The sequence below is a fragment of the Capra hircus genome, chromosome 2, assembly GCF_001704415.2.
Source record: "Capra hircus breed San Clemente chromosome 2, ASM170441v1, whole genome shotgun sequence".
Lineage (NCBI taxonomy): Eukaryota > Metazoa > Chordata > Mammalia > Artiodactyla > Bovidae > Capra > Capra hircus.
This window is the reverse complement of record NC_030809.1, coordinates 30,939,772-30,956,322: the sequence shown is the minus strand read 5'-3', so window position 1 is coordinate 30,956,322 and position 16,551 is coordinate 30,939,772. Positions and strand designations below refer to the sequence as shown.

General features: G+C 45.7%; 1 protein-coding gene across 1 annotated transcript; it reads right to left on the bottom strand.

Moving 5' to 3' along the window:
• Positions 14,968–15,582, bottom strand: TNP1 (transition protein 1). The gene is made up of 2 exons (XM_005676523.3): positions 15,422–15,582; positions 14,968–15,200 (listed from the first exon to the last, which is right to left on the bottom strand). Exons 1-2 carry the CDS (start codon positions 15,558–15,560, stop codon positions 15,172–15,174), a joined length of 168 nt encoding a protein of 55 aa, XP_005676580.1. The 5' UTR covers positions 15,561–15,582; the 3' UTR covers positions 14,968–15,171.

Below are 16,551 nucleotides of genomic sequence, written 5' to 3'. Positions count from 1 at the left end.
TCCAGATAGTCAACGCTATGGTTTTTCCAGTAGTCACATATGGTTGTGAGAGGTGGACTGTAAAGCAGGCTGAGCACTGAAGAATTGATGCTTTTGAACTATGGTGCTAGATAAGACTCTCGAGAGTCCCTCGGACTGCAAAGAGGTCAAATCATTCAGTCCTAAAGGAGATCAACCCTGAATATTCATTGGAAGAATTGATGCTGAAGCTGAAGCTCCAATACTTTGGCCACCTGATGTGAAAAATTGACTCATTGGAAAAGACCCTGATGCTGGGAAAGATTGAGGACAAGAGAAAAAGGGGGCGACAGTGGATGAGATGATTGGATGGCACCACTGACTCAATGGACATGAGTTTGAGCAAATTCAGGGAGGTAGTGAAAGACAGGGAAGCCTGGCATGCTACAGTTCATAGGGTCACAGTCAGACATGACTTAGTGATTGAACTACTGGAAAAATAACTGGTAAAAAATTACCAAATATTAATTATGTAATTCAGATAGATGCTGAGGATACTATGGTTGGTGAGAAAGAAACAAGCAAACCAAAATCAGGATCTCCAACCTCGTGAGGCTTGCAATCAGAGAATCATACAGGAATTGAATCACAAGGGAATTCCCTGGTAGTCCAGTAGTCAGGACTCTGAACTTCCACTGGGTTCAATCCTTGGTTGGGGAACTAAGATCCCATAAGCTGCATAGTGTAGCAAAAAACAAAGCAAAAAAAAAACCAAAAAAACAAAAACAAACCAAAACAGAATCACAAATTTGAACAGTGATGTTAAAGGGCACACACATGTGTTGAGAGCATGAAAGTGGATTTGACCAATCCAGTGGTGGAAAAGTAGTGGTAAGGCCAGCTGTCCTAACAGCGTCCCTTCCTCACAGTTCTTTTTCTGAGTTTGGTTGGAGCCAGGAAGTCTAGAGTTTTCAAACTCTGGTTCATTGCCATTTTCCACTCCATCATGTGAACTTGACCCTCATTTTCTTATCTAAATGTAAGAGGCTGGTCTAGAAGAACTCTGAAGTTCCCTCTAATTGCCATGTCCTTAAAGGTCCTCTTTCTTACAGAGACATGTGTGGTCACTTGCCATGAGCATTAGCTCCATCCAGCTCCATCCATTCAATACAGACTTGCTGAGCAACTATTATGTGCCAGGCACTGTACCAGGGCTGGAAACACAGCAGAGTACAAACATTATACTGTCTGCCCTTGTGGGAGTGGCCAGACCTGGAATATCAGTTTGGGTTAATATAGTCCTCCTCTTGTTTCTTTGGCCAAATTGATACATTTAGAATTTATATATTGTGAACGAAACAAAATGGGGAACTCCTGATGTTTCCTGAAAGGCCCAGGGCACCAGTTTACATTTTTCCAATATGTACCATGCCCTTAAGTCTTGTAAGCTGAAGGGCACAAATGGTACTAGGACTACTCATTCAATAAAAGGATGTCCATAGAGCAACGGCCTTGTACTCCCAAGACATTTGTAGAAATTTGGTTGCTGTCCTGAATGGATGTAGGAAATCAGACAGTTTTGGGTACAGAGTAGACATTCAAAAACCTCCCACTAATGTAGTGTGAAGAATATTGTCCCAGTCTGAGAGGTCCTGTAGTGAGCAACATGGTGAGGCAGACTTGATGATGGGTCTGTCTTTGGGGAAATAGCATTCTGTTAGGAACATCCGGCCATATCCCAGTAATCACAATATTATTGTATTCAGGGAGGACTTTTTTAAATTTTAAATTAATGAAATAAATTTTAATTTATTAAATTAATCTTTTTAATTTAAATAAATTAATTTATTTTTAATTGAGGATAATTGCTTCACAATACTGTGTTTTTTCTGCCAAACATTAACATGAATCAGCCATAGGTATACCTATTCCCTTCCCTCTTAAACCTCCCTCCCAACTCCCTCCCCATCCCACCCCTCTGGGTTTTTAGAGCCCCTGTTTGAGTTTCCTGAGTCGTACAGCAAATTCCCATTGGCTATCTATTTTACTTACGGTAGTGTAAATATTTCCATGGTGCTCTCTCCATACCTCCCACTCTCTCCTTCCCCCCTCAGTGTCCACCGCCTGTCCTCTATGCCCACGTCTCCATTGCTGCCTGCAAATAGGTTCATCAGTACTGTCTTTCTAGATTCCATATATATGCGTCAATATATGATATTTGTTTTTTTCTTTCTTACTTCACTCTGTATAACAGGTTCTAGGATCATCCACTTCATTAGAACTAACTGAAATGTATTCCTTTATATGGCTGAGTAATATTTCATTGTATATATGTACCACAGCTTCTTTATCCATTCATCTGTCAATGGACAGATAGATTGCATCTATAGATTGCTTTCATGTCTTAGCTATTGTAAACAGCGCTGCAAAGAACACTGGCGTACATGTGTCTTTTTCAATTTTGGTTTCCTCGGGGTATATGCCCAACAGTGGGATTGCTGGCTCATAGGGTGTTAGGGAGGACTTCTTGATGGGCAAACACACTGAGCTGGAAACTCAGAGCTAATATAGCTCATTCATTTCTGGTTGGATGATTAGGAAAAGATTCTTGGGACCATGTGTTAAAATATAAGAGGAATATTAGAAAATAGTATAGAAACAAAAGAGGTCTCTTTCCAGAGGGGAGTTTCCTCCAGGTCTCTGACCTCATTATCTTGCAGTTGAAAAGTCAAGTTGACTCAGAAGGAGGAGGAGCTCCGTCATCTCTGGGAATCTTGGGGTCTCTCCCATTTATTTTCTGTCTGTTCTGCAGGGATGAGGGCAATCTGTGCCACGGGCAGCAAAATGAAGAAGAGGGCCCCAGGGTGGTCCTGTGAGGATCCTTTGACATTTTGAGAGTCTTTTAGTTGGAGAAACTGAGACATGGAAGATGATACTTCATCAAGCCCAAATAGCTTTAAAAATGAATTTTTAATTGAACATTAAGCTAACAGAAATAAGAAAGAAACATCTTTCATTTTCCAAGTCTCCACTCTTTGTCCACACCTGTCCCCCCTCCCAGGGCGCCTCCACCAGCCCTTGCAACACACCAGGCTGGGCACCAGGCCAGTCTTTCTTAGATGAAATCCAGGCTGCCAGGTCACCCCGCCCACCACTGTCCCCCCAGCCGGAGGCCCCACCCTGGCCTCTCCTGGGAGATACAAAGGGCTTCTGTGACTCAGGCTGGAGTTCACAATCCTCCTCTTTCTTTCTAACAACGCAGACTGAGGCCATGGGGCGCATCTCATGGCGGTAACACTGCCTCGCTCACTCTGTCACGAACGGCACGGAGCTTTTCACTCCTCGGTCCCTGGGGCCACCCCTCTAGATCTCCATGCTTATTCACTCCAGAAGGCAATGGCACCCCACTCCAGTACTCCTGCCTGGAAAATCCCATGGACAGAGGAGCCTGGAAAGCTGCAGTCCATGGGGTCGCTGAGGGTCGGACTGAGCGACTTCACTTTCACTTTTCACTTTTCACTTTCATGCATTGGAGAAGGAAATGGCAACCCACTCCAGTGTTCTTGCCTGGAGAATCCCAGGGACAGGGGGAGCCTGGTGAGCTTCTGTCTAAGGGGTCGCACAGAGTTGGACACGACTGAAGTGACTTAGCAGCAGCATAGACATTTTTGCAGGAATTTCAGGGATCCCTGTTTGTTTCCAGCTGAAGATGAGGGAAATGGGGTCAGAGCTGGTTTGGAGGGGAACTAGTATTTATAAAATATTTATGAAACATCTGCACTGGGTATGGTGTGAGCTCTTTTGCATATGGATCTCACACAGATCCTCACGGAGGTCTTTGAAGGAGGTGTTCTTACTCTAGTTTTATATGGGTGACAGAGGCTCAGAGAAGTCAGGAAACTGGTTCAGGATCATGCTATTGTTTAGTAGTTGTTTCAAGATTTGAGTCTAAAACTGGCTGATGCCAAAAGCCTTTGGTTTTTCTGTTATAATTCTTTGCTTAGGGTTTGAATTAACTGGCTCTGCTTTTACTGGATCAAAAGAGTTGAGAAATGTTGCCTCTTGCTCCTTCCTGTCTCCCATTCCCAAGCACCCTAGTCTGCTCATAAAAAAATCTCCCTTCACCTTGGACACTGGTGTGGTCTGGTTTTGGAGACACTGGGGCATTGTGGGGGCATCAGAGGACAGAGTTCTAGTCCAGCCTCTGTCACTAGCTGGGCCACTTTTTCCAGTCTCTAGACCTTAATTCCTCTACCTATAAAAGGCCACAGCTTAGTGGTTAAGGACACAGACACAGAGCAGACGTCTGGTTTGAATTTCAGCTCTGCTGCTCATCAGCCGCGTGACTTTGAACAAATAGCTTGATTTTTCTGTGTTTCACTTTCTCACACCTGAAACAAAGGTCATAATAGTACCTACTGTATGGGATTGGGCTGAGAGTGAAAGAAGCTCTTAAAGAGTATCCAGGATAAGCATTTTACAAGTACTGCTATGACTATTATTGTTCTCAGATGTACAAATTTCCAAAACAACACAGAATTTAAAGCTGAGTGTTACCACCTTGAATTCTTCTTCTCTCCTTTTTGACTTGTGTGTGTGTGTGTGTGTGTGATAGAGAACTGGAAAAGCTGAAGATAGATGGTGGGCTTTATTCATCTCCCTGCAGTGCTGGCCTAGCACAGGGCCTGGCTTAGTAGGTACGGCTCTAAAGGAACAGTGCAGGAAGTATACAGAATGACGAGTTCCTGAGCTGTGAAAATCCACTGGAGCCTTGGTCAGCTCTGTCCAATAGAAGTATAACGCAAATCACATTTGTGGTTTTCAATTTTCCAGTAACCACACTTAAGCAAATAAGAAACGTGCAGAATCAATTTTAGTTGTTTCTTAAAATCTAATATGTCTAAGGTACTATTTCAACAACCAATGTGAAAAAGTATTAGTGAGATGTCTTATATTCCTTTTTTATTTAAAATAATTTTATTTATTTATTTTTGGCTGTGCTGAGTCTTCACTGCTGCTCTGGCTTTCCTCTAGTTGCAGCAAGCAGGGGCTAGCTGCGGTGCGCAGGTTTCTCATTGAGGTGGCTTCTGTGTTGTGGGCACTCAGGCTTCAGTAGCTGGGGCACGTGGACTCATCATTTGTGGTTCCCGGGCCCTAGAGCACAGACACAGTAGCTGAGGCGCGTGGGCTTAGTTGCTGTGCGGCATGTGGGATCTTCCCGGATCAGGGATTGAACCCGTGTCTCCTGCGCTGGCAGGTGGATTCTTTATCACTGAGCCACCAGGGACGCCCCTTACATTCTTCTTTTGTTCATACTAAGTCTTTGAATCCAAGTATGTATGTTAGAGTGAGAACACATCTCTATTCGAATTAGCCATATCTCGAGTGCTCAGTAGCTTCATGTGGCCAGTAGCTCCTATAGTGAACAGCCTAGACCCAAACTCTGGAGAGCTTCTCTCTGATAAACCAGCCAGAACATATTTTGCTTCCTGGATGTCTGGAGTGGAAGGAGGGTAAGGGGAAAGTCATTCTTCCTAGGTGCCAGGCAGGGGACGAGAGTCCTCCTGAGGCCAGGGCCTCCTCTTTGCATCCCAAATCAGCATCATTGTACTCTTTCATGGAGATCACAGTCTCCCTCTGGACCTTTCCCTAGAATCTATGCCTCCCAGGCATGTTTATTTCTCCTGAGCCATGAGTATAAAATCTGTACACCAGAGAACGGGCCTGGCCATCGCCTCTGTGGCAGCCCTGCATATGGCTCTGCGACTCTGTCCTTGCCCTCCCTTTTGCTGTTAATTCTTTCAATGTGATGAAAATATTCTATGTGGGGAAAAAATGGGGCGACGAATGATGCCAATTTATGGTTCTGGCAGTGAAAGTAAAATGTATATGACAGGTTCAAAGCAAATTCTTCATACTAAGACGGCAATTTTACAGGAAAAACTGTGTTACATAAGGGTATTCACACATTTCAGGATTTAAGAGAGTGGCTGTTGTGTGTGCAGGATGCTGAGTTTTCACCCTGTGAGTGAGCTTCCTGGAACTGCCAGCATCACAGGGAAGTTGTTTCCTGCCTTCTATCGTGGACACTGCTGGGCCTGGCTGCTTGGCATACCTCTTTCTTTCTTTGGTAACAGTCCCTCAGTTTTCCTCCTAGGATCAATCCTGCCCCACTGTAACACAAGCTTGACCATCATTTTCTCTCTCCTGGCATGCTGACTTTTTAGGGCAGTGATGTGAGAATGGAAAACAATTGGAGCCATTTCAATGCAGAACGGGCGCCTTTGAGTTGTGCCTCCTTCCAGTATGGCTCTCATCTTGGGGTCTGCTTGTCCAGTTTTTCCTTTTATTCTCTGAGCAATTTCACAGCCTTCCAATAGATTCCATTTCCCTCTCTTTTAAGTTGGCTGGTGTCTGTTTCTGTTGTTGGTTGCGAAATGTACACCTTGAGCCACAGGTGGGCTATAATCTGGCCCAAGATTTGCAGCCAAGGGGAGTAAACAGAAAAGGAAAAGGAGAGAGGAGAGTTTGTGTGGTCAGACCAGAGATTTTGTTTCAGGCCTCCAGGGATGGCAGTGGTGGGATCACTGTTCACAGAGCATTTTTTCACCTCTTACTTCTTTCTTTTCATATCCTGGGCAAGTACAGTCCCCATGTTCTGAAGTGGTGCAGACTAGCCACAGTTCAGAGAGGGCAGAGAAAGCCTTCTATTAACATCCTATGGTGCTGCTGCCTTCTGTTCCTAAAAGAGAAGTCAGAGAGATGGGCACTGTTGGGCTACATTTCCTTAATCTAGTCCTTTAGAATCTGAGGATTTTTTCTTTTCTCTCTTTTTTAAAAGATTGTAAGTTATCTTCACACAACCCAATCAAAAAGTGGGCAGAAGACCTAAGCAAACATATCTCAAAGGAGACATACAGAAGGCTCATAAACACTTGAAAAGGTGCTCAATTTTTCTCATTAATAGAGAAATGCAAATTGAAACTACAATGGGGTCATCTCATACCAGTCAGAATGGTCATCATCAAAAAAAATCTACAAACAATAAATGCTGGAGAGGGTGTGGAGAGAAGGGAACCCTCTAGAATTGTTGGTAGGAATGTAAATTGATACGGCCACAATGGAAGGCAATATGGAGATTCCTTTAAAATGTAGGAATAAAACTACCATATGACCCAACAATCCCACTATTGGGCATATACCCTGAGAAAAACATAATTGAAAGAGACATGTCTATCCCAATGTTCATTTCAGCATTATTTATAATAGCTAGGACATGGAAGCAACCTAGATGTCCACTGACAGATAAATGGATAAAGAAGTTGTGGTGCATGTATACAAAGGAATATTACTCAGTCATAAAAAGGGACATATCTGAGTCAGTTCTAATGAGCTGGATGAACCTAGAGCCTATTATACAGAGTGAAGTAAGTCAAAAAGAGAAAAAAAAATATTGTGTATTAATGCATGTATATGGAATCTAGAAAGATGGCACTGATGAACCTATTTGCAGGGCAGAAATGGAAACACAGACAGAGAACAGACTTATGGACATGGATGGGTGGGGGGAGGAAGGAGAGGGTCAGACTAATGAAGAGAGAAGCATGGAAGCATACATTACCAAATGTAAAATAGATAGCCAGTAGGAATTTGCTATATGACTCAGGTAGCTTGGCACTCCATGACAACCTAGAAGGGTGGGATGGGCTGAGAGATGGGGGGAGGTTCAAGAAGGAGGGGACATACACACACCTATGGCTGATTCACGCTGATGTATGACAGAAACCAACAAATATTGTAAAGCAATTATCCTTCAATTAAAAATAAAGAATTAAAAAGAAAAAAGAATTGCAAGACATCTTGGAGAGAACTCTAGAGAGGGACAATGAATTACTGTGGAAGCTTGGGCAGAGCTGACCTGGATCTGTTCTTTGAGCTGTTTAATGGAAGGTTCTAGATCTCTTCATCACTCTCAGTGTGGTCCCTGGACCATCAGTGTTAGAGCCACCTCGGAGCATCTTAGAAATGCAGGATTTCAGGCCCGCCCTGGACCTACTGAATTGAAATCTGCATTTCATCAGATTGATTCCAGGTGTTTCTGTGCATGTGAAAGTTTCAGAAACATTTCATATCCCTCATGTGATATTGTTCTTTCATGTTTCTGAAGGAAACAGGAAGTTGATAAGTCAAGGTGCAGTTTCTAGTCCTGCTGAGATGCTCTCCCTCCTTCAGAGCTCCTATGGTTTCTCTTGTGGCTCAGCTTGTAAAGAATCCACCTGCAATGCAGGAGACCCTGGTTTGATTCCTGGGTCAGGAAGATCTGCTGGAGAAGGGATAGGCTACCCACTCTAGTATTCTTGGGTTTTCCTTGTATCTCAGCTGGTAGAGAATTTGCTTGCAATGTGGGAGACCTGTGTTCGATCCCTGGGTTGGGAAGATCCCCTGGAGAATGGAAAGGCTACCCACTCCAATATTCTGGCCTGGAGAATTCCATGGATATACAGTCCATGGAGTCACAAAGAGTCAGCCACGAGACTAAGTGACTTTCACTTTCACTTTTGGGAATTCAGTTCAGTTCAGTCGCTCAGTCGTGTCCGACTCTTTGCGACCCCATGAATCGCAGCACACCAGGCCTCCCTGTCCATCACCATCTCCCGGAGTTCACTCAGACTCACGTCCATCGAGTCCATGATGCCATCCAGCCATCTCATCCTGGGTCGTCCCCTTCTCCTCCTGCCCCCAATACCTCCCAGCATCAGAGTCTTTTCCAATGAGTCAACTCTTCGCATGAGGTGGCCAAAGTACTGGAGTTTCAGCTTTAGCATCATTCCTTCCAAAGAAATCCCAGAGTTGATCTCCTTCAGAATGGACTGGTTGGATCTCCTTGCAGTCCAAGGGACTCTCAAGAGTCTTCTCCAACACCACAGTTCAAAAGCATCAATTCTTCAGCGATCAGCCTTCTTCACAGTCCAACTCTCACATCCATACATGACCACAGGAAAAACCAGAGCCTCGACTAGACAGACCTTAGTCGGTAAAGTAATGTCTCTGCTTTTGAATGTACTATCTAGGTTGGTCATAACTTTTCTTCCAAGGAGTAAGCGTCTTTTAATTTCATGGCTGCAGTCACCATCTGCAGTGATTTTGGAGCCCCCCAAAATAAAGTCTGACACTGTTTCTACTGTTTCCCCATCTATTTCCCATGAAGTGATGGGACCAGATGCCATGATCTTTGTTTTCTGAATGTTGAGCTTTAAGCCAACTTTTTTGCTCTCCTCTTTCACTTTTTTGGGAATGGTCCCTGCGAATTGTGAAATTCAAGCTCTTTATAAGTCTTTTTGATAAAAACCACTGCATGTTAGACCTAAGACTTTATAACTGGTTAATTACAGAGATACTTGCTTGGTGTTAATGGAAAAAATAAACAGGATCCTGATCAGTGAGTTTATTAATCCATCCTCAGTCCCTTTCATTGACATCCATGCTCAGATTTTATTTTTCACAACATATTGTATTAGGAGTTGGATTCGTTGATTTGTTTCCCAAGAAACAAGGGTTAATGTATCCTGATGGGATCCTTCTGCCCCTCACTTGGGGATGACTTGGCTCCTGCTCCCAGGAGTTCACAGTCTCACTGGAGAGATAAGGTCATCCTCAGTGCCTTTATTTTATAGGAGAGTGAAAAAAGCCACAGGGAGATATAGCACTTCCTGATCTCAAGGCCCGACCTGTGCAAAGGGATGGGAAAGGTTGGAGGCTCTAGGTCATGATGGGAACCCAGAGCTCTCTGGAGGGTGAGGGGTACCTGGGAATTCACAGTTGTGCCATCTGGAGACTAAGGCAGGAAGCAGGGTCATGAGTTGGGCCAGATGACACAATGATGTTTATAAGGCCAGTCGAAAGGGAGAGAGGTGTGGGTGGCCAACTCAGTTCAAGGTCTATAGCTTACAGTATTTTATATTCTGACAAGCCCTCTCTATGGTTAATATTATGTCTGATGTTTTATAAATGAGGAAGGTGGAAAATCTACCTAAGATCACCTGGCTGGTAGAAGTATTGCCCATCTGCTTTAGCCTACCTGCTAGCTGCCCAGAGAGGCCTGGGCTGGCTTGGTCCCTGAGGTCAGGCTTGGTTCCAGCAATGGTAAAGCTGGGCCTGAGGAAGAGATGAGATGGCTCCAGCAGCAGGAGCAGAAGGGTGCAAAGTCTTGAAATAGATGGATCAAGAGCACAATGTGGGAGGAGTTAGTGCTGACGGAACCCAGACTTGTCAGGGTTCAGTCCTGAACCTTCCTTTGGGGCTGTGCTTTGTGGAGAGAATTGTCACTTGACCACTTCTGGGACCCTGAGCTGAGGGCAGGCATGGCTGCTGGGCTTAAGTCAGGGAGAAGCCGCATGCTTGGACTGATGGATGGCTGGAGAGGGAGGGCAGCTTGGGGGCCCGGAAGTGAAGAGAAGTTGTCCTGAAGCTCAACAACCAGCTTCCTCACACATCAGCCTGTGAGGTGGACAGGCCTGGTGACCAGGACCTGGTGCTCCTAGAGGTTTGGTTCTTTCCCTGGGAGGGCCCGATGCATGAAGGCTCAGATTGTAGAGCCAGGCTGTGCCGTCCTCTGGTCTCAAAAGACAGACCTCTGGATGACCCTGACAGCTGAGCCCCAGGCCTTGTTGTCTGACTTGCACCGACTACCCCCGGGGCGCACAGGGTCCCCTTCCAGCTGCAGCTGCTGGGCCTTCATTTCCTCGCATGGCCCTGAGCAGTTCTCCAGAGCTTCTTGTTTGCCTGCGGTGCACAGACCCAGCCGGCCCCAGCCGGGGAGATCTGGCCAGGCCCGAGGTGAGAGGTGGGAGTCAGCCCTGTTCTCCCCTAGCTGCTCTGGGCTCTCTCCACCCACACATACATCCTCAGGGACCACTCCCACAAGACCCTGACACAAGCGGAGCCGAGGCCCTGAATCCAAGTTAGCTTACCAGAAGGTCAAGGTGACCCACAGGGCTTGTGGTCAAAATCTTTAATTAAAAAAAAATTTTTTTTTTATTTTTGACTTTCCAAAAAGGCCAAGTTAAGTGATGACCTAAGGACATGGCGTTCCAGAGAAAACTGGAGAGAGGAACAAATTCCCGTTGGTGAGGGAGATGGAGAAAAAGCACACAGAGGGTGAGGTCTTGGAGTGTCACAAGCCCCCTGTTCCCTTCCCCTCTGGGCGCCTGCCTAGTGGGGGCTGGGTTGGCAGGAACTGTCAACAGGGAGCCAGAATGAACGTTCCTGGAGGGCAGCGACTAAGTCAACACCAGAGCTGGAAAATGTCCAGCCTGTGGGCCTGGAAAATGTTCTTACTGCAAAACAGAGTTTTCCGGGTGACTGCCAATCCTTCCACACCTGTCTAAGAGGGCAAAGAGAAGTCACCAGGCAAGGGTCTAGCCGCCGTGACCAGCTTCGAGCTGTTTGAGTTCTGCCTGCCTGTCCTAATCACCTGTTAACGTTGTCTTAGAACATTTTGTGTGGGAATAATACTGTCCTGCCAATGATTTGAGCACATGCTTTAAAAAAAAATTTTTTTTTTTTCAATCTATTTTTTGGCTAGGCTGGTCTTCGTTGTTGCTTGCAGGCTTTCTCTAGTTGTGGCAAGTGGGGACTACTCTCTACCTGGGGGGCATGGACTTTGCGCTGAGGTGGCTTCTCTTGTTGCGGACTCTAGAGCTGCACTCATGAACTCATGAGTTGTGAACTCACGGACTCTAGAGAACTTGAGCTTCAGGCGTCAGTAGTTGCAGCTCATGGGCTCAGTAGTTGAGGTACGTGGGTCTTGCCCTGCAGCATGTGGAATCTTCCCAGACTGAGGGTCAAACCTCGGCACATAGATTCTTAGTCACTGAACCACCAGGGAAATCCTGAACACACGCTTTTTGAGTCAAGGGCACAAGACACCTAAGCAACTTGGTTTGAGTGTCTCTCTACTGGTCACTTCTGAAGGGCCTTTATGACAAGAAATGAGAGAAGACAGATGGGATGTTAAGGTGACAGGCTATTAGAAGTCTAATGAAGAGATTTTTGCATCCCAGGCTGTGCCAGCTATCACCGTTGGTCTTCAGCATCCTCTGCCCCTTGATGGCCTGCATCACATAGGGTCCTTAACCTGCTGCCTTTTGGTTGAGAAAGAGAAACATTAGGGTACTACTGAGATGAGCAGTGGCTGTGTCCCTCCCCAGTACTGTCTTTACCCAGAAGTCTATCTGCCACTCCCTTGATCAAATACACAGCTTTGAATCTCACAGTGCTCCTGCAACACTATTCCATCCCTTTGCCTCTGCAGAGCCATGATTGCCAGGCTCTAGGGGTCTTTTCTGTGAATCCTCTTGATCTGAGTTCTTTCCAGGATCTGCTTTCCTGAAGGGATCGTGATGGACCTGGGAATAATATTTCCATATTATAATCCTGTAAAAGAAATAATAATTTTCTTGAGGGAAGCACATTTCACACTGCTTTGTTGTTCTATTGACTCTTCCCTAGGTTGTCTTTGCATCAGAAAGATGGCAGAGAAAAGGCAAAGCAGGGAGCATGGAGTGAGGGCTGAGCTGTGTGTGAAAGCATTTGAAGGCTCCCAGGACACAGTCTGAGCAGGGAGTGGCAGGGGCAAAAGGTGGGGAGAAGAAGACGGGAAGGCATGCAGGTTATCAAAAAGCCAGCGGAAGAGACAAAGACGTGTGGTCCAGACCGTGTTGCATGAGGTCCCACAAACAACCGCCTGACTTCAGGGTCTGCCTCGGCACAGAGGAATTCCTGGCCTGAGGTCACCCTTTCCTGAGCAGCCTGCTGGGCAGGCGGGGATATAAAGGCTTCGCTATTTCGGCCCCATGTGGGAATTCTAACTGGCTGCACTCCCTGATGGCTGATGAATGAGAAGAATTTATTGCCAGAGCAGCAAAAGCTTGACATTAAAATAACTGGATTTGTGTGTTTGCAAGGAGCTTTTGGCTTTCTTTACATGGAGGCAGAGGAGCTCCCAAAGGACCCAAGAGAATGTGAGAACTGCTCGTTTCTGATTAGGGATTTCAGTTGAGCTTTGTGGGGTCACGCTGTGGACAAACATCTATTTGGGAATCATCTGACTCTGAGTCTGGTTCGAAAAACAGGGACAAAAGAATATTTAAGAGGTAACATCCATACGTGACCACAGGAAAAACCATAGCCTTGACTAGATGGACCTTAGTCGGCAAAGTAATGTCTCTGTTTTTGAATATACTATCTAGATTGGTCATAACTTTTCTTCCAGGGAGTAACCATCTTTTAATTTCATGGCTGCAGTCACCATCTGCAGTGATTTTGGAGCCCCCAAAAATAAAGTCTGACACTGTTTCTATTGTTTCCCCATCTATTTCCCATGAAGTGATGGGCTGTGAAGAAGGCTGAGCACCGAAGAATTGATGCTTTTGAACTGTGGTGTTGGAGAAGACTCTTGAGAGTCCCTTGGACTGCAAGGAGATCCAACCAGTCCATTCTGAAGGAGATCAGCCCTGGGATTTCTTTGGAAGGAATGATGCTAAAGCTGAAACTCCAGTACTTTGGCCACCTCATGCGAAGAGTTGACTCATTGGAAAAGACTCTGATGCTGGGAGGGATTGGGGACAGGAGGAGAGGAGGACGACCCGGGATGAGATGGCTGGATGGCATCACAGACTCGATGGACATGAGTCTGAGTGAACTCCGGGAGATGGTGATGGACAGGGAGGCCTGGCATGCTGCGATTCATGGGGTCGCAAAGAGTCGGACGCGACTGAGCGACTGAACTGAGCTGAACTGAAAATTGTAGAAGAGGAGGGTTGTGAAGGGAGTATTTTTTCTATCCCGTTTATAAAAATGGAAACTGAAAACCTTTGGAGGGAAACACAAGTTTAATGAGTTTTGAAGAGTCTGGGTGCCTGATGCTGACTTAGCTCAAGAGCAGTGTGAGCATTCTCTAGGGCTAGGAGGAAAGCCAGGGCAACCTGGAGCATCTTTACTCTCGTCCTGACCTGTGTTTTCCTCATCCTTTCTTGCTACACTGCTAGAATCTGACCCACAGGTGCAGCACTTATTCCCATCCCCACATCCCAGTACCTACACCTCCTTGTGACTCTAAAGTCAATGGCCTCATTGAAAATGTGTGGAGTTCCGCAGAGAAAGAGGCTCAATTTTCTCTCCTTTGTCCCCTGGCCTGGGCCCTCATCTCACAGCGCCCCGCCTCTCACCCCGATCCACATAGGAAACTTCATGAATGACCTCATGCTCCTCTCATTCCTTCCGGCTTATATCCTCTGCTGGTTGCTTCCCCAGAATCCAAGTGGGTGGCTTGGTTCTGTGGGTGGCTTGGTTTAATGAGTCTCAGTTCCTCTCTGTGCTACCCTGGTACTGCCTCTGAGGCAACAGGAAGCACTCATTAAGAAAAATATTGCCGCCTGCTGAGTGGTGGATGCTGAGAGGAGGTGTCAGATCCATGGCCGGGGACAAACCCAAAGTCAAGGTAAAGTGATGGTGACAGCGAAGGACAGTTCTTCCTTTCGAGTAAGGTCTACCAGACTGTTTCACTTATGACATCAGTCACACCATCTGTCTTGAATTTAATCTTCCTTGCCATACTGCCTCCGATCTTGTCCATTTGAAAGCCAACCTAGCCCATCTCAGACCCACGTTGTCCTCTGCCTAGAAGGTGTCCCCATCTTTAAATACCTGCTGATCATGCCCACACAATCAGATTAGAAGCACTGAGGGAGATAAGGTTTCATTTACCTGGCACTCTGATGTGGAGAAAGACAGTACATTGAGACCACTAATCACCTATATAGTGATGGTGCATGGTCAGAGTGCACACAGATGAGAGAGTTGTTAAATACAAATTACACTGATATCATACAAATCACATTTAATGGTTTATTTAATAGTTTCATAGGTTTCATACCTGCTAATTCTTCCCCCTAAGCCTGCCCAGCTCAGGAACCCATTTTCCAACCAAAAGATCAAACGACACTGAAATTCAGCTTTCAAAATTTTTATTGAGATGTTGGGGAGAAACAGCCAACATATACATGCCTCATTTTGTCATGACTGGCATTTTATCCACATGATAAGTTCTTCTCTGGCTTTGGTCTAACTTCAGGTCTCCTTGGCAGTCCCCCTTCTGTTCGGTTGCTGCCTGGTGTCCTTCAAAGTCCACCAGGGCAGAGCCCGCTGGTGGAGTCACAAGTGGGAGCGGAAATTGCGATTGGCTGTAGGGGAAGGACAAGTATGCAACAGGAACACCAGTTAGAATATTCGCTGAAGATTCGTGAACCCCCTTCATCCTCTTCCTGCCCAGATGGGAACCTGGTTGAGAATGAAATGCTCAGGCTGAGGTTTCAGGGTCCTGTGAGAGCTAACTTCAAGAAGAAAGGCCGTCAGGACAACGAGTCCCCCCGTTTGACTGCTCTCCCGCTAATCCCTCACTCACCATCATCACAGCGTTTTCTACTCTTCAGGCTGCTCTTCCGATACTTTCTTTTGCTGCCGCCTCTCTTGACTCCCTTGTGAGGAGTTCTGTTCTTGCCCCTCCTCATGCCCTGACTCTTTAACTTGCGGCTGGTCGACATTGTACTTTCTGCCAAAATGCGGGGCTTTGCAGGACCCAGGGGCCAGTCTGGCTATTTAAGGCCTTAGCCATTATGACTGTGAAGAGGGAGGGGCTTAACAGATGGGCAGGGCTCCATTGTGATGTCACTAGGCTTTGTTACACTTGGGTAATATATGTGAAATTAGGTGATCCCTCTAATGCAGCTCAAGGCTACCCTCAATGTTGTAGTCTTTTTTTTTTTTTTTTTTTTTATGATAAGTGAGGTTTTCCAGATAGGTGTTACTGAGTACCTAAATTCCAACCCTATGTTGGGCACCTGGAGAGTACAAGAGGCATTAAAAGAGCTGTCTCCTGCCTGTAGGAAATTTAATAGTTGGTGTGTATATGCATCATATTTAAGCCTCTCTTATGGCATGGGAAAATGACAATGTTTGTCTATAAGGACTTGACTCTAGGAAATCCAATTCAATATAACTAAAACATAAATATTCTTTCTCTTTCATCTAAATCAGATTTTCTCAACCCGAGCACTGCTGACAATGTTGGCTAAATATGTGGGACTATCATTGCTAAAAAAACAAAATTTCACTGGGTAAATTTGAAGATCTAATTAGCTTTATTAAATGATTCATGAATCAGGCAGCATCTCACCTGGTGGACAGAGAGATACTCCAAGGGCTTCACCACATGGAAGGCTTTTATAGTAGGGAGAGGTGGACAAGGAAAGGAAGTCATCAGTAAGGAAATAATGAGGGTTCATTGGAGGAAAGTAAAAGTTCAGGTGACAGAGGCTTCTCATTGGCTAAGCTGAGGCCCTTTTCATTGGCCGGGCTTGTTGCTGGGCAATGGGAGTTTTCCATCCTCCTGCTGGGGTAGTGGAGTAGTTGCACTTCCTGACGGAGTTAGTACCTGATGTCTTCCTGTTGGGGTCAGTAACAAATATCTTCCTTTTGGGGGTATTTGACCATAAGTGATAGGGTGTGAGAGCTCCCTCTATGGGTCCTTTCAAC